The following is a 24,330-nucleotide window of genomic DNA, read 5'->3' on the forward strand; positions in this document are numbered from 1 at the left end:
TCTCACACAGGAAGAAGAGGGAGGATGCACATGTGGCCACTGGAAGACGGAGCCCGGATGCCTTCCTGTAAAGCTGGAAAAGCTCACATAAAGGTGCATCGGGGTGGGCTGGCTCTGAAGAAGTCATTGATGAAGTTACGACTTACATGAGGCAGAACCATAAAATTCCAGCAGGGTGAAGCAAGAAGAAATCAGTCATTCAACAAATATTTAATAAGTGGCTACAGAGTGTGTTATAAGCCGGCAATGGTTAAACCCCTCTCCCAGACAAAAAGATGTTGCCCACCCCGTGGAGCTTACTGGCCTGTGTAGCTCCTAATCCACAAATCACAGATAAACGTAAACTGTAAGCAGCAATAAGCACTAAGAAGGAGAGGTGTGCAAGCCCCGGCTGGCATAGCTCAGTGGATTGAGCGCGGGCCTGCGAACCAGACGATCTTGGTTCGATTCCCAGTCAGGGCACATGCCTGGGTTGCAGGCCAGTTCCTTGCAGGCTAACTACCAGCAGGGGATGCACAAAAGGCAACCATACATTGATGTTTCTCTCCCTCTCTCCTTCCCCTCTAAAAATAAATAAATAAATAAAATCTTAAGAAGGAGAGAGGTGTGCAATGTTAGGGGCTTGCGTGTTAGGGTAAATGGGTGTAGCTGATGGTTGAGGACTGGCCTTAAAGAAGAGGAAAGAGGAAAAGAGAGGCACAGAACCTCGTAGCCAGAGATGACATAGGGTGAGGGGAGAATGCACACGTGAAGCATGGCAAGAAGGCCAAGGTGGTGGGGACACTGGGAGCTCGCAGCCATGGGAGAGAGGCTGGTGAGGTGGAGGCCAGACCCAGGTGTTTCTGTGTGGCCTAAAGGCAACTGGAAGTCACGAAAACTTTTAAACTAAAGGGTGAAGTGACCAGATTTGTACTTCTAAAAGACAACTCTGGCTACTGAAAGGAGAATGGATTGCAGGGGGCCGGAATGGATTTAGGGAGACCATTTAGGCAGATATGAAAATCTTCCAAGCAAGAGATGATGTTAGCTGTGAACAAATAAACACTCTTCTCACTCAGGAACCAAACCAGCAGGACCACAGGGCAGATATGCTCTAAGGAACGTAAGAATGAGGGGCTGGTTAGGGGGCTGGGTGGGAGAGGAGGAGGGACTGAGCCAAAAAAAACAGAAAAAGCTCATGGACACAGACAACAGTGTGGTGACAGCCGGGGGAGACGGAGGCATGTGAGGGGGAATAACAGTGATGGAAGGAGACTTGACTTGTGGGCGAACACACAATCCAGTGCCCAGATGAAGAGCAACTGTGCACCTAAAACCTGTGTAATTTTGTTAACCAGTGTCACCCCAATAAATATGATAAAAAGGAAAACAAAAGAATCTCACACATGGAGCAGCATTGGGGCCAACTGAAAATGACCATAAGATGCAGCCTGGCTCTCACTGGCGTGGGTCCGTGAGTTTGGGTGTCGGCCCACAAAGTGAAAGGTCACGGGGCACATGCCTGGGTTGCAGGCCAGGTCCCTGGTTGGGGGCGTGAGAGAGGCAACTGATCGATGTTTCTCGAACATCGATGTTTCTTGCACATTGATGTTTTTCAACCTCTCTTTCTCCCTCCCTCCCTACTCTCTAAAAATAAGTAAATAAATCTTTTTTAAAAAGATCAGTCTGAATACATTAGTACCACACTAAATTAGAGGAAGTGCAATAGAAAAACAGACCTGAGAATGTTGATCCATGTCCATCAAGCTAATCTGCAATTAAACTCAGGTCTCTAGTTCAGTTCCTCGTGAAAATACCAGTCTTGTCTGAACTTAAGAAAGAGATTGATCTACTTCTAGGCCTAAATTTCTAGGCACAGAGGAATTAAGTCCCTTGAGTAAATATCCATGGATGTGTTGAGTTATTGTACAAACTTAGTGTTGTGGAGCAACTTCTAGAAAGCTCAGGGTCAATGGTCTGCCGAGAAGTAAACTCAGTAGAAAGTGATACAGAGACAGCAACAACTGTTGTTCATCCATGCCCACTAGAGAGTTTTACCTCGATCAGCACAGAAAGTAACCTTCCTGCTCAAAGAGCTGGTAAATCTTAACTCATTTAAATCACCCTGAGCCTCCAAAGAATCCTCCAGCCCCCAAGCTACCTGGACTGTGGGCATCCAGTCCCCGCCCCTGTTGCATGTGCACGTGAGGCCCAGCACAATAAGAAACCCCTGTTGTCATCCTGAGATTCCTGCAAAATCAGCAGTGCTTTACGGGCGGTGGGAGAAGAGGTCATGACAGAAAGACTGAGGAGGTCCTCATCATACCAGTGAGTAACAACGGGGGCCAGGGACTGTGGTCACCCCTGACATTTAGGAGCTGCAGGCCCAGCCAGCATGGGCCATGCACAAGCATGGAATGGCAACCACCGTGGACAGTCCACTCTGGGTGGAGGTCACTTTCTGGAATTCCAGGACCCAAAGTGTCCAAAGTCTGGGCCATTCCTGATATACCAGAGAAGCCAAAGAGTCTGCAACATTCTCACATCACCCACAAGGCCTTGCCTCAGCACCTACTCATGAATGGCATAAAAGGAGGGGTGTCACTCAAGTTTGGGATTGGAATCACTTTCCTTGGATTCATACTTATAAAGTGAACAAGAAAAACCTGAAAAACAGAATTCTCAGGTAGGAATAGATCAGTTTATAACAGAATAGGAAGTCAAGTCATTTCCTTCCAGTAAAAATGAACACTTCCAGGATAAAGCTATAATTATTGAAATAGTCATACTCATGCTTAGTTAGATCGAATCCAAAGGACGACCAGATATTTTACGGATGTTCTTCATAGAGGTGAACTGAATTTTCTTTTCCTGTATGGTGAATTCAAGCTTCTTTTCAGGAAAAAAAATCTAATGAGTGTCACATTATTTACATCACTCCAAATTCTTTTGCAACCTTTGTTAACAGATGTTGTAACTCATTTACATTTGCAATTTTGTACTCGACCTTCAGGTCATTTTCATACATGTCCTTTTCCATGCACTAGCATATTCTATGTATTTCTGTGCTGTACAGTTATATACAATAGTTATATCATAGTTTGAATAATCATTCCCCATTTATAAGGTATTTGAATGGTTTCTAATTTTTCTTCAAATACAAGAGAAAAGAACATTTTATGTCCCAATTAATTTCTTCACTTCTTGCCTTGCCACTTTTCTTAATATATGACAAAGTTTAAAGTCCTTGGTGCACACTGCTACACAAGATGGCGTGATCCAATCAAAAGGCTGCCAATAACTGGTGGCCTCCAGGCTAAACTCAACCCCACACCGATTTTGATTGGCCCACATGGCAGGTGTCTCATGTTCCTTGTTGTTGACATTGTCATTGTTTAATGTCTTGAGTCAGCGCCTCTACACTCCATTGTGCCACCATCCGCAATGGTCAGAGTCTTGCCCATTGAAATTACTTGCTTATCGCCTACAAACGTTTGAAGGTTCAGTCCCTCAACAGTCCAGTGTTCAGAACGGCAATAATTATTTATTTCTGTATATCTATCCCAGGTTCCTTGCTATAACCTGCCTTCTCTGACTTAGTAGGTAAATATTAATACTTTGGGTTTTTGTCATTAAAAAGTCTTTTTCAATGCAAGCAGAACTCCTAACTCTTGCCAGCAATGGGAGGAAAAGAGTACCAGGCCAGCTCTAAGCAGTAGCCTCTCATACCTTAATTTTGTGTGAAGGGGAAACCAAAAGTTTTGAGTGCTCTGGGCTCTACGTGGTGTGGTGCACTCGGCAGACACATGTTGCCATGCCGATAACATAGATCCAGGTTTGTCCAGGCCAGTGGGTACCTGTCAGGACTAATGAATGACATGTTTGTTCATAAAAATGCAGAAGGCCACTGCCCACTATTCTTCTCAAAGAGAAGTTGTACAATCCCAGATCTCTGGAACTGCTTCTTTCCCTTTAAAAATTGTACTTGTATTTATTCACTAATGCACACTTTCTTAAAGAGAGCAATCTTTACAATTAAAAATATACATGCTCAGGCATTTCCAAGGTTACTCAGTCCCACTGTTAGCAGACACATCTTATTTTAGTTTCAAAAATATGACTACATTCAGCAGCTTGCCTGATGACACTTAGGGAATCAGTCTCTTTAGAGAAACAGATGGTGTGGTAAAAAGGAACTGGACCAGGGCAGCAAGCCCTAAGGTTCCAATTCCAGCTCTGCACGTGATGGAGGTTGCTAGCTAGCTGCAAGAACCCATCCTCCCTTCCTCGTGAGTGACAGAGCTGTAGCTGGACTATGTAATCCAGAATCCCACCCCCTACCCTTGGAACTAGGAGTAGCCATGTGGCTATGTTTTCCTGACAGATGTGATTTATATTCTTTATTTACCTAAAGTTATCCTGACAATAAGAATCTTCCAATAAAGCTGTTTTCTAAACTGAGATATAATTCACACCATACAATTCACCATTTAAGTTTCTTTTTCTTTGTTTTTTTTTAAAGATTTTTATTTATTTATCTTTAGAGGGAAAGGGAAGGAGAGAAGGAGAGAAGTATCAATGTATGGTTGCCTCTTGTGAGTCCCCTGCTGGGAACTGGCCTGCAATCCAGGCATGTGCCCTGACTGGGAATCGAACCGTGATCATGTGGTTCGCAGGCCTGCGCTCAATTCACTGAGCTACTCCAGCCAGGGCACAGCATTTAAGTTTCTAATTCATTGTACTTTCTTATCAAATTTATTGGAGTAACATTAGTTAATAAAATTATAGACATGGCCTGACCGGAAAAAAATGCAGCCATTGTTACTATAACAAGAATGGTTGGAGTGACATCGATATAACCTGACTGTGAGTGTGAGTGAACTAGAATGCACATGTGTGAGCAATGATGACTTCCCTGTACTAGTCAGTGGGGCAATAGACACCACTGAGTGAGCATGTGTACTGTGTGGCCATCGCATTCAAAATGACTGAGTAAATAGAACAACGAATCTGCATCAGATTTTGTATTAAGCTTGAACATGCCTCAAAGGAAACTATCTGGATGATTCAGAAGGCCACAGCCATGGGCAACTGGTGATTGGCAGCTTCATCACGACAACACAGCCATTCATGCATCAAGTCTCGAGCAGTTTTTTGGCGAAACATCACATCACCCAGGTGACTCAGCCCTCTTACAGCACAGATTTGGTGCCCTGTGACTACTGGCTTTCCCCCAAACCAAAATCAGCTTTGAAAGGGAAGAGGTTTCAGACCCTCAGTGAGATTCAGGAGAATATGATGGGGAAGCTGATGGCAGTTGGGAGAATTGTGTGAGGTCCCCTGGTGCCTACTTTGAAAGGGACTGAGGTGTCATTGTCCTATGTACAATGTTTCTTGTATCTTTGTGACTTTTCCGTATTACATGGCTGGATACCTTCTGGACAGACCTTGCAGGTTTCAACTTTATGGTTCTATGGCACATCATCTGTATATTGCATGTGTGCCCACCACCTGAAGCCAAATCTCCTTCCATCACCGCATATTTGGCCCATCTGCCCTTCACTACCCCCCACCCACCTTTCCCTCTGGTAACCAACATGCCATTGTCTGTGTCTGTGAGTCTCTGTTTGCCTTGTTTGTTCATTTGTTGCTTTCAGGTTTATATCCTATATAGGAGTGAAATTATCAGTTTTTGATTTTTTCTGGCTTATTTCACTCAGTATGATATTCTCAAGATCTATCCATGTTGTTGCTAATGGCAGTATTTCATCTTTTCTTATGGCTGAGCAGAATTCCATTACATGTGTGCCCCACAGCTTTACCACATCTTTATCCAATCATCTATCAAGGGACACTTCTGTGTTTCTATGTCTCAGCCTTAGGACAGTGACAGGTTGTGCATTACTAATCCCAGCATATTTTCATGACCCCCAAAAGAAACCCATACTGGTTAACTGTCACTCCTCATTCTCTCCTCTCCTCTGCTTCTGGTAACCACTAAGTCTACTTTCTCTGTTTCTATGGATTTGCCTACCTCATATAAGCGGAAGGATGCAACACGTGGCCTTGCGCGACTGGCTTCCTCCACTTCACATAATGCTTTCAAGGTTCATCCATGGTCAGTGTTTTATTTCCTTTTATTGCTGAATAATGTTTCGTTGTGTGGGTATACCACTTTTGCTTATCCATTCATCAGCTGACACATGTTTGGACTGTTTAAACTTTTTGGCTGTTATGAAAAATGCTGCTGAGAACATTTATGCACACATTTTTGTGTCAACATGTTTTCCATTTTCTTGAATATTTACCTAAGAGTAGAACTTCTGAGTCCTGTGATAATTCTGTTTAACTCTTTGAAAAACTCTTCCACAGTAGTTGTACTATTTTATATTCCCACCAGCAAAATACAAGGGTTCAAACTTTTCCACATCCTTATTGTGATGTTTAACTTTATGTGTCGACTTGACTGAACTAAAGAATGCCTAAATAGCTAGTAAAACATTATTTCTGGGTGTGTCCATGAGGATGTTTCTGGTGATTTAGTAAACTGGTCAAGAAGATCCATCTTCACCAGTGTGAGTGAGCATTATCCAACCAGCTGAGGGCCTAAATAGAACACAAACTCAGGGGAAAGGCAAATGCGCTCTCACTTCTTGGATTGGGATGTCCGTCTTCTCCTGCCCTTGGATGCTGGAGCTCCTGGTTCTCGGGCCTCCAAACTCCAGGACTTATTTCAGTGGCCTCTCAGTTCTCAGGCCTTCAGACTCAAACTGAATTATACCTCTGGTTTTCCTGGCTTTCAATATTACAGATGAACAGACTGTATGACTTCTTGCCTCCACAGCCATGTGAATCAATTCCTATAATAAATCTCTCTCCTGCCCTGGCTGGAGTGGCTCAGTGGATTGAGTGCTGGCCTGCAAACCAAAGGGTCACCAGTTTGATTCCCAGTCAGGGGACATGCCTGGGTTTCAGGTCAGGTTTCCAATAGGGGGAGTGTGAGAGGCAACCACACATCGATGTTTCTCTCACTCTTTCTCCGCCCCTTCCCCTCTCTCTAAAAATAAATAAATAAATATCTTAAAAAGAAATAAATCTCTCTATATATATTGTTTTTAATTTTTTTAAATTCTAGATTCTAGATATCCCACTATCTAGGTATCTCACTGTGGTTTTGATTTGCATTTTCTTAGTTACTAATGATATTGAGCATTTTTTCATTTACTTAATGGTCAATTTCTTTGGAGAAATATCTACTCAAATCTTTGATCTATTCTGAATTGTCTTTTTCATTATTAAGTTGTAAGAGTTTTTAAATATATTTTGGACATTATATTCTTTTAAAATGCTTGACAAAAAGTTTCTCCCATTCTGTGGGTTATTTTTTCACTTTTGTGATAGTGTCCTTTGATACACAAAAGTTTTTAATTTTGATGTCCATTTTATCCATTTTTTTCTTTAGTTTATTTTTTCTTTAGTTTCTGTAGTTTTATAGTTTTCATTGTGCAAGTCTTGCATCTTTTTGGTTAAATATATTCCAAAGTATTTTTATTCTTTTGGATACTATTATAAATAGTATTGTTTACTATATTTCACTTTCAAATTGGTCATTGCTTAAAATATAACTGATATTTGTATATTGATCTTATATCCCACAAAGTTGGTGAATTAATTTATTAGCTCTGGCAGGTTTTTAGGCTGTTTTTTTTTATTGTCTTCTGTGTATAAGGTCATGTCATTTGCAGAGAGGTAGTTTTACTTCTTCCTTTCCAATATGGATACCTTTTATTTCATTTTCTTACCTAATTGTCCTGTCTAGAATCTCAAGAACAATGTTGAACAGAAGTGGCTACAGCAGGCATCCTTGTCTTGTTCTTGATCTTAGAAAGAAAGCTTTCTGTCTTCGCCATTAAATATCATATTAGCTATGGGTTCTTCATAGATGCTTTTTTCAGATTGAGGAAGCTCCCTTTATTCCTAGCTTGTTGAGTGTTTTTTTTTAATCAGAAAAGTGTATCGAATTTTGTTTAATGCTTTTTCTTCAGTTATTTGGATGATCATATGGTTATTTTTCCTTTATTCTACTAACATGGCATTTGACTTTCATATGTTGAGCCAATGTTACATTCCTGGGATAAATCCCAGTTGATTATGGTGTACAAATTTTTTATATGCTTCTAGACTTGGATGGCTAGTATTTCGCTGAAGATTTTTTCTGTCTATACTCATAAGTGACATTGACCTATAGTTTGCTTTTCTTGATATGTCTTTGTCTAGTTTTGATATATGGATAATAATGGCTTAGAAAATCATTTGGGAAGTGGTTTCTTCTCTTCTATTTTTTGGAAGAGTTTGTGAGGGATGGAGGTTAATTCTTATAGTTTTTTTAGAATTCAGCAGTAAAGCCATCTTTGTAAAGGGAAGGCTTTTTTTTTTAGTACTGACTCAGTCTCTTTAGTTGTTACAGATGTACTCAGATCTATGTCTCCTTGAGTCAGTTTTCATAGTTTGTGTCTCTAGAAATCCATCTATTTCATGTAGGTTATATGACTTACTGTATACAATTATTTATAGTATTCCCTTATTGCCTTTTTATTTCTGTAAGGTCAATAATAATGGTTCCTCTTTCTTTCCTAATTTAGTAACCCAAGCCTTCTCTCTTTTCTTCTTGGCCTGTCTAGCTACAGGTTTTTCAATTTTGCTGATCTTTTCAAAGAACTAACTTTTAGTTTTATTGATTTTCTTTACTATTCCAATAAAGCCTTTTTTAATGTGCCAAATGTCTGATGTCTGTTTTACCTCCATGCTGAAAATAGATATTATATTTCAACTAAATACCCCAGTAGCTATAGAATTCCCCTATCACAATTGTGATAGAATATAATATTCTAGTTTAAAAAGTGGATACCTGCTCCATTTATTGCCCTGATAACTTGGGAAAAATACTTAGCCTTTCTGAACCTCTGTTTCCTCACATATAAAATGGAAATAGTAACACAGATGTCTGGAAATGTTGTTAGAATTCACCAGAAGATATACACAGCACCTCAGGGCCCAGGGCTAGGCATTTAGTAGACACCCAGAGAATGCTGACTGTCTGCCTGACTGTCAAAGTACACGATGCACATAAATATGCTAGTATGCAATAGACTGTTAGTAATCTCACCTTTACTCCCCTCCTTTCCCCACCCCATCCCCATCTCAAAAGCTCAGCATGGCCTGGATTTTCCATCACATCACAATGCTGTCGACAAAACAAATAACTATTCCAGGGCAGCTGTTTTCATCAGTACCTGGGCCCATGTCAGCACAGCCTGCCTTTTCTTGTTACTTCTTGTGATCAATACTTGCAACAGGGGGAGATAAAATGGATCTCTAAAGAATATGACTCTCGGCCCTGGCTGCTGTAGCTCAGTGGATTGAGCGCGGGCCTGCGAACCAGAGGATCGCGGTTCGATTCCCAGTCAGGGCACATGCCTGGGTTGCAGGCTGGTTCCCTGCAGGCCAACTCCCAGCAGGGGATGCACGAAAGGCAACCATACATTGATGTTTCTCTCCCGCTCTTTCCCCTCTAAAGATAAATAAATAAATAAATAAATAAAATCTAAAAAAAAAAAAAAGAATATGACTCTCAAGCATGCCCACAAGCATCTAGCCCCCATCATATGCTCAGTAAATATGGGAGGAATAAATGAGAGCACTAGAGGGGCTACAAGCGAAGGGGTTTGCAAAGACTGCTATGGCTCAACTTCCTCTCTCAGTACCTCGTAAGAGCCCATTCTGGCAGAGTAAGTCACTTAGCAGTGAGTTTACATGCGTTGGGGCAGCCAGTCAGTCTTCAGCTAGGCAGCGAGGTGTCTGTGACACAGCTTAAGAGGGTGTGCCTGGTGTGTAGGCTCTGTGGGATACAACACAACGGGACATGGGAGAAGAATGAAAGGTTGAGGCAAGATCATTTTGGAATACTAGAAGAATTAAACAGGTAAGAACCTTGGGGATAACTTAAAGAGAAGATAAAGAAGGATCTCAATCTGAAGAAACTTACTGCACAGCCTTCTGCGCAGTAAGGATCTCAGGCAAGATTTTTCTGATAGTTGCAAAAAAGAATGCCTAATACAATGCCTTGACAAGTGGCACTTAGGCAAGTACCTGTGCTTCTGAACAGTACAGCAGACCATGAGAAAAAGAACAGGGGAGAGAATGGGAGCAGAGAAAATGGACCAAAGAAACGTTTTACATAGATTAAAGATGATTGTTCTAAAATCAAAGTCACAAGGGGCAAAAAACTTTTTACCCAACATTTCCTGTTTCCCTTTCAGTCAAGAAAATCCAACACTAAAAGCCAAAATAATCCTAATTCTGATTTCTTTCATCTCAGATGCCATCTAGGGCATCAGAAAGTCCCAGGCAGAACCAACACAGAGAGGTCCAGCTGTGAGCCAAAGCCCGATAGGACATTAGTGCTAAATTACCAGACAACACCATCACCGACAAACCCCAGCAACTATAAGGCTACTTGTCCGCATAGTTCCTAACTACCTCAAACGCCAACGAGTCCAGAAAGAATTATTTTTGTCAGTTCTCTGAATAGGGTCTTGAGAAAATAGAAGAAAGTAATAGTCATAAAACGAACAGCTGGGAGGAGGAAAGCCAGCATGAAAAACAACAGCTGAAAAGGTCCACACCACATGTGCGTGCACGCACATACTAATAAAGATCTTCCTGTTTCATACATCAAAATGGAAACACTTTTATAAAATATTGGCTATAGAAAATTAATAAAAATGAAGTGTAACACTTTAAAAGGAACAGATACCAACATTATCTTTAAACTTGTGTCTTATGAAGTAATTTCAGAAATTAAATATCACATTGGCAAAATCTTATTCCTAACTGATAAGATTATGATTGAAACTTTGAAATTCTCTTAACTACTTTTTTTTGCTTTCTAACAAAGGGTGGTTTTTTTTGGCTTATAATTTTCTGTTTCAGTTTCCATTTGGGACTTTGCATTTTCATAAAGTAGAAAACTGAGGAAGGCAAGCATGAGTGTAGTTTAAAAATGTTACATTTTTAGGTATTAATATGCAAAACTTTAAATGTAAACATGTTTGACAAAACCTGTGATCTATTTCAGATCAATGCATATGGCTGCGATTAGGCTATTTCTCTCTCAGAACTTGAGACAAATAGGGCAAAAATATCAGATAATTTAGCAGTGGCTTTAATATAGTCTTCTGTAGTTCACAGTTTGGTGAAATAAAATAGGCAAATAAAAAAGTAAAATGGAAACATTCAAATGAAATTATTATCCAGAATTCAGTTTGATAGTTTCTCTTAAAATTAAACATAAATTTCTCACATAGCTCAGCAATTTTACTCATATATTTTTACCCTAGAGAAATCAGAATAAATGCACAAAGATTTATATGTAAGTATTCATAGTATTATCATAACAATAAAAAATTAATACTAATCCAAATGTGCCTCAACTGATGAGTAGATAAATAAAAAATGGTGTATCATACAAGGTCATATCATTGAGCAACAAAGAGGAATGAAGTACAGATACAGGCTAAATCATAGAAAAACTTCAAAAACATTATGCTCACTTTTTAAAAAACCCAATGCAAATGACCACATATTACATAATTCCATTTAAATGAAATATTGAGAGAAGTAAAACCTACAGAGACAGAAAGCAGATTCATATCTGCCTAGGGCTGAAGGCAAGAAAGGGGAGAGTGAGTGGGCCCAAGAAATTCTTTGGGGAGGTAAGAAGTGCTCTAAAACTGGATTATGGTGACAGTTGTAGGACCTGATAAATATAGTAAAAATCATTCAATTGGACACTTAAAATAAGTGAACTTTATGGTATGTCAATTATATCTCAATAGAGCTCTTTTAAAAATAGCACGTAAGGTGCAAACTGCGACATGCACAGATCTTAAGTGTACTACTCGGGGACTTTTAACATACATTTACACCCACGTAACCAACACCCAGATCAAGNTAAGAAGCGTTCTAAAACTGGATTATGGTGACAGTTGTAAGACCTGATAAATATAGTAAAAATCATTCAATTGGACACTTAAAATAAGTGAACTTTATGGTATGTCAATTATATCTCAATAGAGCTCTTTTAAAAATAGCACGTAAGGTGCAAACTGCGACATGCACAGATCTTAAGTGTACTACTCGGGGACTTTTAACATACATTTACACCCACGTAACCAACACCCAGATCAAGATACAGAACTTTTTTAGCACTCCATAAAGTGTCCTTAGACCTTCCCTTGCACCCTTTCCTCGTAGCTCACCATCCCCTCCACAGGAACGCTTACCACTAATTCGCTCTCTATTATCTTGATTCACTTTGTCCACATTGAAACTTCAGTGTTTCCTTTGCTCACCATAAGGCCTGTGAAACTCATCCAAGTTACTGCTCGTCTCAGCAGTTCATTGGTTTTTATTGCTGTGAGTATTGACTGTATCAGCAACACTACAGTGTGAGTCTTATGTTGAAGAATATCTAGGTTGTTTCTGATTTGGGGCTACTATAAATAAAGCTGCTATGAATATTATCTTAGATGTCTGTTGACAGACACATAAACCCATTTTTCCTGGGTACACAAGTAGAAATGCTGATTCAAAGAGTAAACAGATGTTTAGTTTGGGTAGAAACTGTCATAAAATTTTTCTAAGTGGTGAAACCAGTTTCTACTCCTACTGACATCATCAGAAAGTGTCAGCTGTCCCACCTCCTCACCCACAGTTGGTAATGTCAATCTTTTTCATTTTAGCCATTGTGCTAAAATTACATTGTGTGGAGAGTTATCCTGGCACAGCTTTGATTTGCATTTCATTGATTAAAGATGAAATGGAGCGCATTTTTATATACTTACTGACCATTTGGATATCTTTTTTGGTGAAGGGCCTATTCCAGGTTTTTGTACATTTTTACTTGGTTATCTGTCTATTCTTATTGCTTTATGTAAGTTCTTTATTCTGCATATAAATTTTTATCAGATACATGTATTACAGATATTGTTCCCCAATCTGTGGCTTGCTTCTTCTCTCTCTTAATGGTGCCACTCATATACAAAAGTCCATAATATTAATGAAATCCTATTTATCATTATTTTCTTTCATAGTTAGAGTTTTTATGACCTGTTAAGAAATCTTTCCCTGTGCCAAGGTAATGAAATATTCTCCTATGTTTTGTCCTAGAAACTTTATTGCATTATCCTTCAGAGTTTACTCTTTAACTACTGATCAAATTAATTTTGTATATGAAGTCACAGTTCATTTATTTTCCCATAAAGATATCCACTTGATGAAGCACTGTTCATTGATAAGACTGTCCCTTCCCACAAAATTTCAGTGCCATCATGCCCGTAATTTGGGTGACCACATTACAGATGAGTCTGTTTCAGGGCTCTATTATGTTCCATTGTTCCACTTTATCCTTAGGGATTGCTACTGTCTTAATTACTGGAAGATTATAGTAATCTTGAGCTGGGGAACATTTTAATGCACACTTTTTTATAGAACTTTCTGAGCTGTTCTTGTAAGAGAACCAAATTCCAAAAATTAACTATTTCAGGTCTGACATGTTAACACACACCTGCTTTGAAGAAGATAAATTCCTTAATCAGTAAAATAAAAAGCCGTTTTCACCACATAAGGTTTACAGAACTTATATGATCTCTTACGTTAGCTGCAGGAAACTTTGGAACTCCAGAGTGAAAAGTACCTTACCTGAGTAAGGTAAATGGTATCTTTGAATGCGCGTACTGGATCTGTGCTTTGAGGGAGTTTGAAATGAAGTCCAGCCTGAAGAAGCATTTCATTGTTACCGTTCGCATGATGCTGTCGATGAAGTGAAAATCTGCTTTTGTAAGACCAGTCCTCTTTAGATGAAACCTTTTGAGTAAAGATTAAGGGGAACAAATTGGGAAATTAGGAGTAAAACTACTTTTCTATATATTTAGGACAAACCTGAAAAGTACTCTACACACTGGAATAATTTCACAGATGTTTTTGCCATCGTATGTATCATTCGTGAAAGACCAGCCCGTGCAAAGCCAAATCACAAAACCAGGATTTGTACCTATACCCTCCCTTATTCAAACTCAGAAAATTACAATTTGATATTTCTATTAAAGTCTTATCTAACAAAATACAATTCCTTTTTAAAACATTAGTTATGTGCATTTTCAGATGATACTTTATCTATATAAGTAAATAAATTATCAAAACTGAATAACATTCTGGACTGAAATCAACATTCTGTTAAAACTGTAAATTCCTTAACAGGAATAAAACATCACTATTAAGATGGTAAATGCTTTAGCACTTGCTCATTTGCTTCTCTGTGATTACAAATATTTGAAATGTTTAATTTTTTAATTTCTTTATTTTTAAATCATTTTTATTGTTATTCTATTACAGTTGTCCCAATTTTTCCCCCTTTGCCTTCCTCCGCCCATCCCACCCCCAGCTCCCACAGCCAGTTCCCACACTGCTGTCCATGTTCATGGGTCATTCATACAAGTTCTTTGTCTAGTCCCTTCCCCTTTTTCTGCCCTTATTCTCCGCCCTCCTCTTCTCTGGTTACTGTGAGTCTGTTCCATGTTCCCATGCCTGTGGTTCTATTTTGTATGTTAGTTGATTTTGTTCATTAGATTCCTCTTATAGGTGACATCATATGTTACCTGTCTTTCACCATGTTGCTTATTTCACTTAGCATAATGCTCTCCAATTCTATCCATGCTGTCCCAAAGGGTAGGTGTTCCATCTTTCTATCTACTGCACAGTATTTAATTGTGTAAATGTACCACAGTTTTTTGATCCACCCACTTACTGATGGGCACAGGCTGTTTCTAGCACTTGGCTATTGTAAATAGCCCTGCTATGAACATATGGTGCATAGGTTCTTTTGAATTGGTGTTTCCGGATTCTTATGGTATATTCCCGGCAGCAGAATCACTGGGTCAAAATACTGAAATGTTTAATTTTGATATAGTTGAAGACACAAACCAAAAAGTAATTCTTTTTCCCTAAATCTTTTTTTTTTAAGCCAGGCATAACTTGCAGGATCTTTCTCCAATTCCTTTAAATAAGTTACTATCAGGTCAAAGTAAAAAACAAAAAAACCAACAACAATGCACACACATTAATAGTGTAGGCAATACACTATTGCCTACAGAAAAAAAGAGGCAATAATTCTGGCTTCCAGGCCCAAGATATAATGCGCTATTAGCATTTGATAAAGATATAATTGATGGCTACGTCTGAAAATATCAGAGCTTTAATTGAAGTTACACAGCAACTTTGAAAAAACATATTCCATGCTCCCTCAAAAAGCCTAAAAATGAAAAAGTTTAATCCTTGCTCATAAACTATGTCTTATAATTCCTAGCACTACACAGACCAATCACCTGAAAAGGAAAAAGTTATTCTTTAGGCATTTATTTATATCAAATCTTAGTAATGTGCATTAACCATATTTAATGTGCAATTTTTCCAAATTATACATACAGCGCCTGGCAGAGGAAGGCCTGCCTAAGTGTAATTGGTAGGGTAATAATAGAGGTGTAATAATTTATAGTTTTAATTTGAACAATTTACTTAAAATTTTACATGACGTGTTTAAGTGTGATATTGTTATGTTACAAAATTACATACTTATGGTTTTGTAATAAAAGATATTGTAATAAAAGGGGCATTATTTGTGCCAGACCCTGTGGGTTTTTCAAAACTGTTACCACCAGACAGTTTAGAGAACACAAATTACTATTATTTATTTAAAATAGAAGTATTAGTATCAGTCATCTGTACCCATCTAAGATGCACATATCTTTACCAATAATTTCCCTTTTAAAAATTATTCTTTTTTTTTTGAAATCTGGAAACACACTTCCAGGCGTCTCAGCCCTCTCTCTCATCAGTAATTTGAATGTATCCCATAATCAGTAAACGTAATTTTCTGTTGTGTGGGAAACTTTCTTCTACCTTCTGATAGCAGTGGTTTGGAAGTGTTGTAAATTTTGACTATAACAATGTTACCAGAAAGAATTAGAAAGTGCCAGGTAAGATTCTGATTGCTTTAAGAATGCTAACTAAATTAATCTTCATGACAGTCTTAGGAGTAGACAGTGCTATCACCTCATTTTATGATGAGAAAACCAACCACAGAAAGGTTAAATAATTTGCACAAGATTCAAAGCTATTTGTGCAGTCTCATTCAAGCTTCTCCCTCTTTAAACCTTGCATCTGAACAAAATAAAACAAATCATATGGCCAGAATGACCTTGGTGAATGGTAACAATAGCTTACAACTTATGGGCTTTCACTGTGTGTCAAAAACTGTGCTAAGGCTCCAACGTATTAATTAACTTAGCCTTTACACACAATCTCATGCACACACACAGATCCTAAGACCCCAATTTACCAATAAGAACATTGAAATTCAAAATGATTACCACATCTTGCCATGTATAATGTGCTCTGGTGTATAATGTGCACTCACGTCTTTGACTTAAACATTCAGGGAAAAAATCTTTCATTTAAATTTTTTACTTCAAATTTTTTATTTATTTATATTTAGATACTGGATTTCATATTATAAAGGAACTTTAGCATTTATTTTTGAACATATTATGGTACAAGAAATTTTATATAACAAATAATTACAAAACACAAGAACAGATCCGAGGTATTTCAGGTACTGCCCAGGTATAATGCACATCCTTATTTTTCCCTCAAAAATTTGGGCAAAAAAAGTGCACTTTATGCACAGCACAATACAGTAAATACAAAAATTTTTCCAAGGCAATATAGCTAGTGGGTGCAGTGCTAGGATTCAAATCCAGATCAGTCTATTTCAAAGTCCAAGCTTTAATCACTGTACAAAATTGATAACTGCTTGCTGAAAGTAGGATTATTTTACATCCTACACTGGAGAGAGACTTTTTAAATATTTTTGTTGAACACACCAGAAAAGCTCTGAATAGAAAAGTCAAAATTTTATGTCAAGTTATTCTTTTGGCTTCTTTTATTTTTGTATTACTTATTCAAATCCTCAACTAATCAACATCACTTGAAAAGAGGCAATGACTAAATAAAAGATTCATAATAAACAGAACTTTCCTACATTTTTCCCTATTTTAAGCTATAGTGATGAGTATCTTTAAATGTCATCAGACATACCACAAAAACAAGGCAATTCCATTATTTTCAGGAAGTAAATAGAAATGGTCATACATTTACAAAAGAGGTTTAGCAACTTCTAAAACCTTTCTGAATTGAAATATAGTGAAAAGAGAGTCATCAGCTTTGGAGTCTGACAGTAACTTTTAATCCAGATATATCACTACCTAGGAATACAGACAGAACTCTCACTCTCCAGTGCCTTGGTTCCCTTCTGGGCCTTGGTCAAAATGGAAAGAGGGTGGATTACTGTCAAATAAAGCAATGGGTTCTTCATACACAGCATCTGCTCAGTAAATATTTTTGCTTCTTTCATGTCTTCATTCCCATTCCCAACACTTTTTCCTAGGAGGATACTGAACTCCTTCCTCCTTCATTTTGAAATACTAGTATTCCCAAACGATCAGCCCCACAATATGAGAGTAATAAAAGGTGGGGGGGGGGGAGTCAAAATTAAGCTTATAACATTAATATTAATGCTAAAAGTACAATACAAGTTTGATATATAGAAGCAAATATAGTTGTGTTCAGGTGGTGAAATTGTGGAAGATTTTGAAATAGCCTTAAAACTTTGTGGTTACTCTATACAAGAGATGGTGGAGGGGGCCAATAACTACGTGATCGTTTCAACACATGAACAAAATGCATTAGACAACATCCAGCAGTTTTTCATGACACTCAACATGAAATATAAATACTCAAACTAAAACTAAAAGAGAACTGCCTCAACATGCTAATGGGTATCTCTGAAAAACCAACAGTTCATCATACTAAACAGTAAAAGACTGAAAGCTTTCTACATAAGGACAGAAAAGGGACAAGGATGTTTGATCTTACCACTTCAGTTCTTCATTATACTGTAGGTCCTAGCCAGAGCAATTAGGCAAGAAAAGTAAATTAAAGACTTCCAAATTGGAAAGGAAGAAATACTACCACCTCTACCTCCAGATGACATGCTCTTTTATATAAAAATACCTTTAAAATATTAGGAAACTGTTGGAACTAATAAATAAGTTCTACAAGGTTGCAAAACATAAATTCAATATACAAAAAAATTCTATCTTTATAACACTAGTAATGAACAATCTGAAAATTAAGAAAACAATTGCATTTAAAATCGGACCAAGAGGAATAAAATATTTAGGAATAAATTTCACTAAAGAAGTATAAGACTGTACAACAAAAACCAGAAAATTAAAGAAGATATCACATGCTCATATATCAGAAGACAATATTGTTAAGATGGCAATACTTTGCAAACTGATCTACATATTCAACACAATCCCTATCAAAATTCCAGCTGGCTTTTCTGCAGAAACTAATAAAGTGATCCTAAAATTCATATGGAAATGCAAAAAAGCAAGAACAGTCAAAACAATCTTGAAAGAAGAACAAAGTTCTCCCTGCTTTCAAAACTTACTACAAAGCTACAGTAATCATGATAGTGTACAAAAGTATAAAACAGATATAACAAATCAATGGAACAAAATTAAGAATCCAAAAATAAATCTTCTTTAAAAAGGAGTCAAGAGAATTCAATGAAGAAAGTAATGTTTTCAATAAATATTGTTAGGTCAACTGGGTATTCACCTGCAAAAGAATGAATCTGGACATCTACCTCACACCATACAGTTATTAACTCAAAGTAAATCACAGACCTAAATTTAAAGCTAAAACTGGAATACAAAATTGAAGTAAACCTTTTTGATCCAGGTTAAGCATGGTTTCTTAGATATAACACAAAAAGTACAAGAGGTAAATGAGAAGATGGATAAGTAGGACTTCATCAGAATTAAAAGTGCTTATGCTTTTGATGACACCATCAGTAAGTAGAAAGACAGCTCACAAACTGGGAGAAAATATTCACGAATTATATATCTGGTAAAAATATATCCAGAATATATACATCAATCTATATCTATATCAATATAAATATAGATATATATCAATAATAAAAAGACAAATAACCCAATGAAAAAACTGAGCAAAAGATATGAATATATATTTTTCCAAGATATATGAATAAACACCAAGCACATGAAAACATGATCGATATGATTAGCCAAACAAATGCAAATTTCCTGTAAATATAAATGTCCAAGGACATGCAAACAAAAAATAAAAAAAGGGAAGTAATAAATATTGGCAAAAATGTGGAAAAATTGAAACCCTTACACACTGTTGGTAAGAATGTAAAATGGTGGAACCACAATGGAACACAGTTTAATAGTTCCTTAGAACGACAAAGATACAGTTACCATATGACCTAGCAATTCCATCCTAGGTATAAACTTAGTAGCTATTCACACAAAACAGGTATACAAATGCTCAGAGCTGCATCATTCATAAGAGCAAAAAAGTAGAAATAACACAAATACACATCAAATTAGAAATGGACAAACAAAATGTGGTATATCCACACAACAGAATATTATTCAGGAATAAAAAAGAGTGACGTACTACCCTGGCTGGTGTGGCTCAGTGGATTGAGCACCTGCAAACCAAAAGGTCACTGGTTCAATACCCAGTCAAAGCACATGCCTGGGTCACAGGCCAGGTACCCAGTAGGGGGCACACGAGAGGCAACCACACATTGATGTTTTTCTCCCTCTCTTCTTCCCTTCCTCTCTCTCCAAAAATAAATAAATAAGATCTTTTTTAAAAAAGAAACATACTCCACAACCTCTCCAACACTTGTTTGTTGCTTTGTTTATGATGGCCATTCTGATCGGTGTGAAGGGGTATCTCATTATGGTTTTAATTTGTATCCCTCTGATGGCTAGCAATATTGAGCGTCTTTTCATATGTCTCTGGACCCTCTGTATGTCCTCATTGGAAAAGTGTCTGTTCAAGTCCTTTGCCCATTTGCAGAAAGAAAGAAGGAGCTCCTACCCTTTGCAACAGCATGGATGGAACTGGAAAGCATTATACTAAGCAAAATAAGCCAGGCAGTGAAAGACAAATACCATATGATCTCACCTTTAACAGGAAGCTAAACAACAAAACAAACAAGCAAGCAAAATATAACCAAAGACACTGAAATTGAGAACAGGCTGAGAGGGACCAGAGGGAAGAAGAGAAGGAATTTCAGAGGAAAAGGATAAACGGTTTGCAGAAACGAGTATAAAGGACACATGGACAATAACAAGGGAGGCGTGGAAACAGGAGGGAGGTGGGAAGGGCTGGGGGGTGGGCTGAGATGGAGGTAAAAGGCAGAAAACTGTACTTGAATAATAATAATAAATAAACAAACAAACAAATAAACAAATAAATAAAGTGACATACTAATAAATGATACGACATGGATGAACCTTGAAAAATTTATGCTAAGTCAGCAAGCCAAGATGGAGGTGTAGGTAGATATACTTTGCCTCCTTGTACAACCAAAAGAAGAAGAACAACAAATTTAAAAACAAAAATAACCAGAGCTGCCAAAAAACTGAACTGCATGGAAGTCTGACAACCAAGGAGTTAAAGAGGAAGGGAAGGACCAGTAGGAGGCAGTAGAGAAGATTTGCAGCAAGGCGGTGGCTGGCAGAGTAGTTGGCCCCACATTTTATGTGGATAAACCAGGAGGAACAACTGGGGAGTGAGACAGACCCCACAACACAGGGTTCCAGTGCCAGGAAATAAAGCCTCAAAGCCTCTAACTGAAAAAAACCTGTGGGGTTGCAGCGGGAGGAAAAACTCCCAGCCTCACAAGAGAGTAAACTGGAGAGACCCACAGGGGTGTAGAATGTACACAAAACCACCCACCCAGGAATCAGCACCAGAAGGGCCCAATTTGCTTATGGGTGATGGAAGAAGTGAGTGAAAGCCAGCTGAGAGCCAAGCAAGCTGCACTGTCCCCTCTCAGACCTTTCCCCCACATACAATGCCACAACCCAGCCACGTGGATTGTCCTGCCCTGGCAAATACCGAAGATTCCACCCCTTTCTACATAACAGGCAGGCCAAGATAAAAAAATATGGCCCAAATAAAAGAACAAATTAAAGCTCCTGAAAAAAATAGAACTAAATGATGAAGAGATAGCCAACCTCTCAGATGCAGTTTAAAACACTGGTAATCAGGATGCTCACAGAAATGGATGAGTATGGTTGCAAAATAGAGGAAGAAATGAAGGCTATGAAAAGTGAAATAAAGAAAAATGTACAGGGAACCAACAGTGATGGGAAGGAAACTGGGCCTCAGATCAATGATTTGGAACAGAAGAAAGAAATAAACATTCAACCAGAAAAGAATGAAAAAATAAGAATTCAAAAAAATGAGGAGAGGCTTAGGAACCTCCAGGACAACATTAAACATTCCAACATTCAAATCATAGGGGTACCAGAAGGAGAAGAGGAAGAGCAAGAAATTGAAAACTTATTTGAAAAAATAATGAAGGAGAACTTCCCTAATCTGGCAAACAAAATAGACTTTCAGGAAGTCCAGAAAGCTCGGAGAGTCCCAAAGAAGTTGGACCCAAGGAAGCACACACCAAGGCACACCATAACTACATTAGCCAAGATTAAAAATAAGGAGAGAATCTTAAAAGCAGCAAGAAAAGCAGAGAGTTACCTACAAAAGAGTTCCCATAAGACTGTCAATGGATTTCTCAAAAGAAATCGTACAGGCAAGAAGAGGCTGGAAAAAAGTATTCAAAGTCATGAAAGACAAGGACATACATCCAAGATTACTCTATCCAGCAAAGCTATCATTTAGAATGGAAGGGCAGATAAAGTGCTTCCCAGATAAGGTCAAGTTAAAGGAGTTCATCTTCAGCAAGCCCTTATTATATGAAATGTTAAAGGGACTTACCTAAGAAAAAGAAGATCAGAAATATGAGCAGTACATGGCAACAAACTCACAACTATCAACAACCAAACCTAAAAAAATAAAAACAAAAATAAACTAAGTGAACAAGTAGGCCAGGAACAGATTTACAGAAATGGAGATCATATGGAAAATTATCAGTGGGGAGTGGAAGCAGGGGAAATGGGGGAAAAGTTATAGGGAATAAGAAGCATAAATGGGCCCTGGCTGGTGTAGCTCAGTGGATTGAGTGCGGGCTTGCGAACCACACGATCGCGGTTCAATTCCCAGTCAGGGCACATGCCTGGGTTGCAGGCCAGTTCCTGGCAGGGGACACACCAGAAGCAACCATACACTGATATTTCTCTCCCTCTCTCCTTCCCTTCCCCTCTAAAGATAAATAAATAAAATCTTTTTAAAAAAGCATAAATGGTAGGTAGAAAATAGACAGGGGGAGGTTAAGAACAGTATAGGAAATGGAGAAGCCAAAGAACTTATATGTATGATCCATGGACATGAACTAAGGTGAGGGAATGCTGGTGGGAGGGGGTATGCAGGGTGGAGGGGAATAAAGGGAAGAAAAAATGAGATAATTCTAATAGCATAATCAATAAAATAATTTTTAAAATTATGCTGAGTGAAAGAAGCCAGCCTCAAATAATCATGTATTTCATTATTATGATCATATGAAATGGGCAGAACAAGCACATATATAAATACACAAAGCAGATTAATAGTGCCTAGAGCTGGAGGGAGGGGCAGAGAAAGTGGGTAGCGACTGCTCATGGGCACAGAGTTTCTTTGGTGGTTATGAAAATGTTCTAAAACTAGATCATATTGATGGCGCACAGCTCTGGGGATACACTGAAAACCATTAAACGGCACACGTTAAATTGGTGCCTTACATGGTCACCGAATTACATTTCACTGCAGTCGTTTTAAAAAGAACACATACAATTCTAAGACTGAATCCATCTATGAACGTTATTCATCAGGAACAGAGGAAGTGAAATGCCATACTGAAAATCAAACACACCAACATAGAGAAAGAAGGAGGAAGAAGAGGAATGAGGAGAGGAAAGAAATGAATGATGTGATATGATAACATTAGACAAAGACATCACATTCATATCTCTTGCTGTAGTAAACTATCCCATTCTGAATATCTGTAAATGATTTTTAAAAGTTGTAGGATATACAGAAACTGGCAAGTGAGAGTTATTTTCATGAGTAATAATTAATCAGGTTTAAGCAGCCATTGGCTCCCATTAAATTGTAAGTGTTCTTGAAGGAACATAATTAAAAGTAACATAGAAAAGGTATAACCCCTAAAATAATGACTACAAGAGTTTAACTTCCCAAAGATTAAAGAAAAAAGTTATATTCTATTATCTTCTTCCTAAAAGATCATTTAAAATAACAGTTAGATTTCATTTGGTTTTTTGAACCACTATGGAGGTAGTCACGAATATGCCCAGGGCCCATCATTCTGAGTTGCTCTGAAATCGAGAGTGGCTTACCTTTTCCAACGTGCTGAAGGAAGGCCAGGACTGATATCCGTATTCAGATGCAAATCGAGCTTTTGGGAAAATGTTCCAATCCCAGCAATCACTAGTATAGTCATAAAAATGTACGTCACCAAAATGCTTGTCGTATGGGTTGGCAGACAGCCAGCCTTCTGCAACGGATTTGGCTCCATTTGTAGGACTGGATGTGATAAAAGGACGAGTCTTGTCTCCCTGAGTTCAGAAACAAAACGGTTTAAAGGACAGGATTTTCACCCAGTAAAGTGCAGACAACTTCAAAAATACTATCAAGACCCAGACATGGTGGGCTGAGATGGGGGTAAAAGGCAGAAAACTGTACTTGGAGAACAATTAAAATTAAAAAATTAAAAAAGAAAGACCCAGAAATGCCAGGTAGTCAACAGAAAAATAATAGAACCACTTACCTTCTTCCACATTAAACAGCCACCAGCCCCTTCTGCTACGCTCCAATCCTTTAGACCCTTTCATAATTAACAGTCAGCTTATTCCTCACAGCACCCGTTCCTGATCTCTTTCAGCCCTGTCTTGCTTCGACCTTCCTTTCTACCACGATGGGTAATGTCTAGTTCAGAATATCTCAACCTTGGCACTACTGACATTGTAGGACTGATCATTTTTTTTATTTGTGTATGTATGTTGGGGGCTAGGGGTGTCCTGTTCATTCTAGAATGTTTTGTAGCCTTGCTGGCCTCTACCTACTAGATGTCAGTAGCACCTCCCCTTCCCCCCTAAAAAAGAAATAATGATAAAGACTTTGTCAAATGTCCCCTTGTGTCTTGGGGACAAAATTGCTTCC

At 38.2% G+C, this 24,330-nt stretch overlaps 1 protein-coding gene across 1 annotated transcript in view; it reads right to left on the reverse strand.

Moving 5' to 3' along the window:
• The window catches only part of MANBA (mannosidase beta), a gene marked incomplete at its 5' end in the record, with an annotated part of 35,508 nt that extends 11,776 nt beyond the window's left edge, over window positions 1-23,732 (reverse strand). The window contains 2 exons of the mRNA XM_037036251.1: window positions 13,741-13,905; window positions 23,508-23,732. Of these exons, the coding sequence (XP_036892146.1) occupies window positions 13,741-13,905; window positions 23,508-23,732 (390 nt within the window). The remainder of the gene's footprint in view (window positions 1-13,740; window positions 13,906-23,507) is intronic.
• Window positions 23,733-24,330: the final 598 nt, after the last annotated feature.

This window comes from Sturnira hondurensis, unplaced genomic scaffold (assembly GCF_014824575.4).
Source record: "Sturnira hondurensis isolate 20B ecotype Veracruz unplaced genomic scaffold, ASM1482457v3 Scaffold0022707, whole genome shotgun sequence".
Taxonomy (NCBI): domain Eukaryota; kingdom Metazoa; phylum Chordata; class Mammalia; order Chiroptera; family Phyllostomidae; genus Sturnira; species Sturnira hondurensis.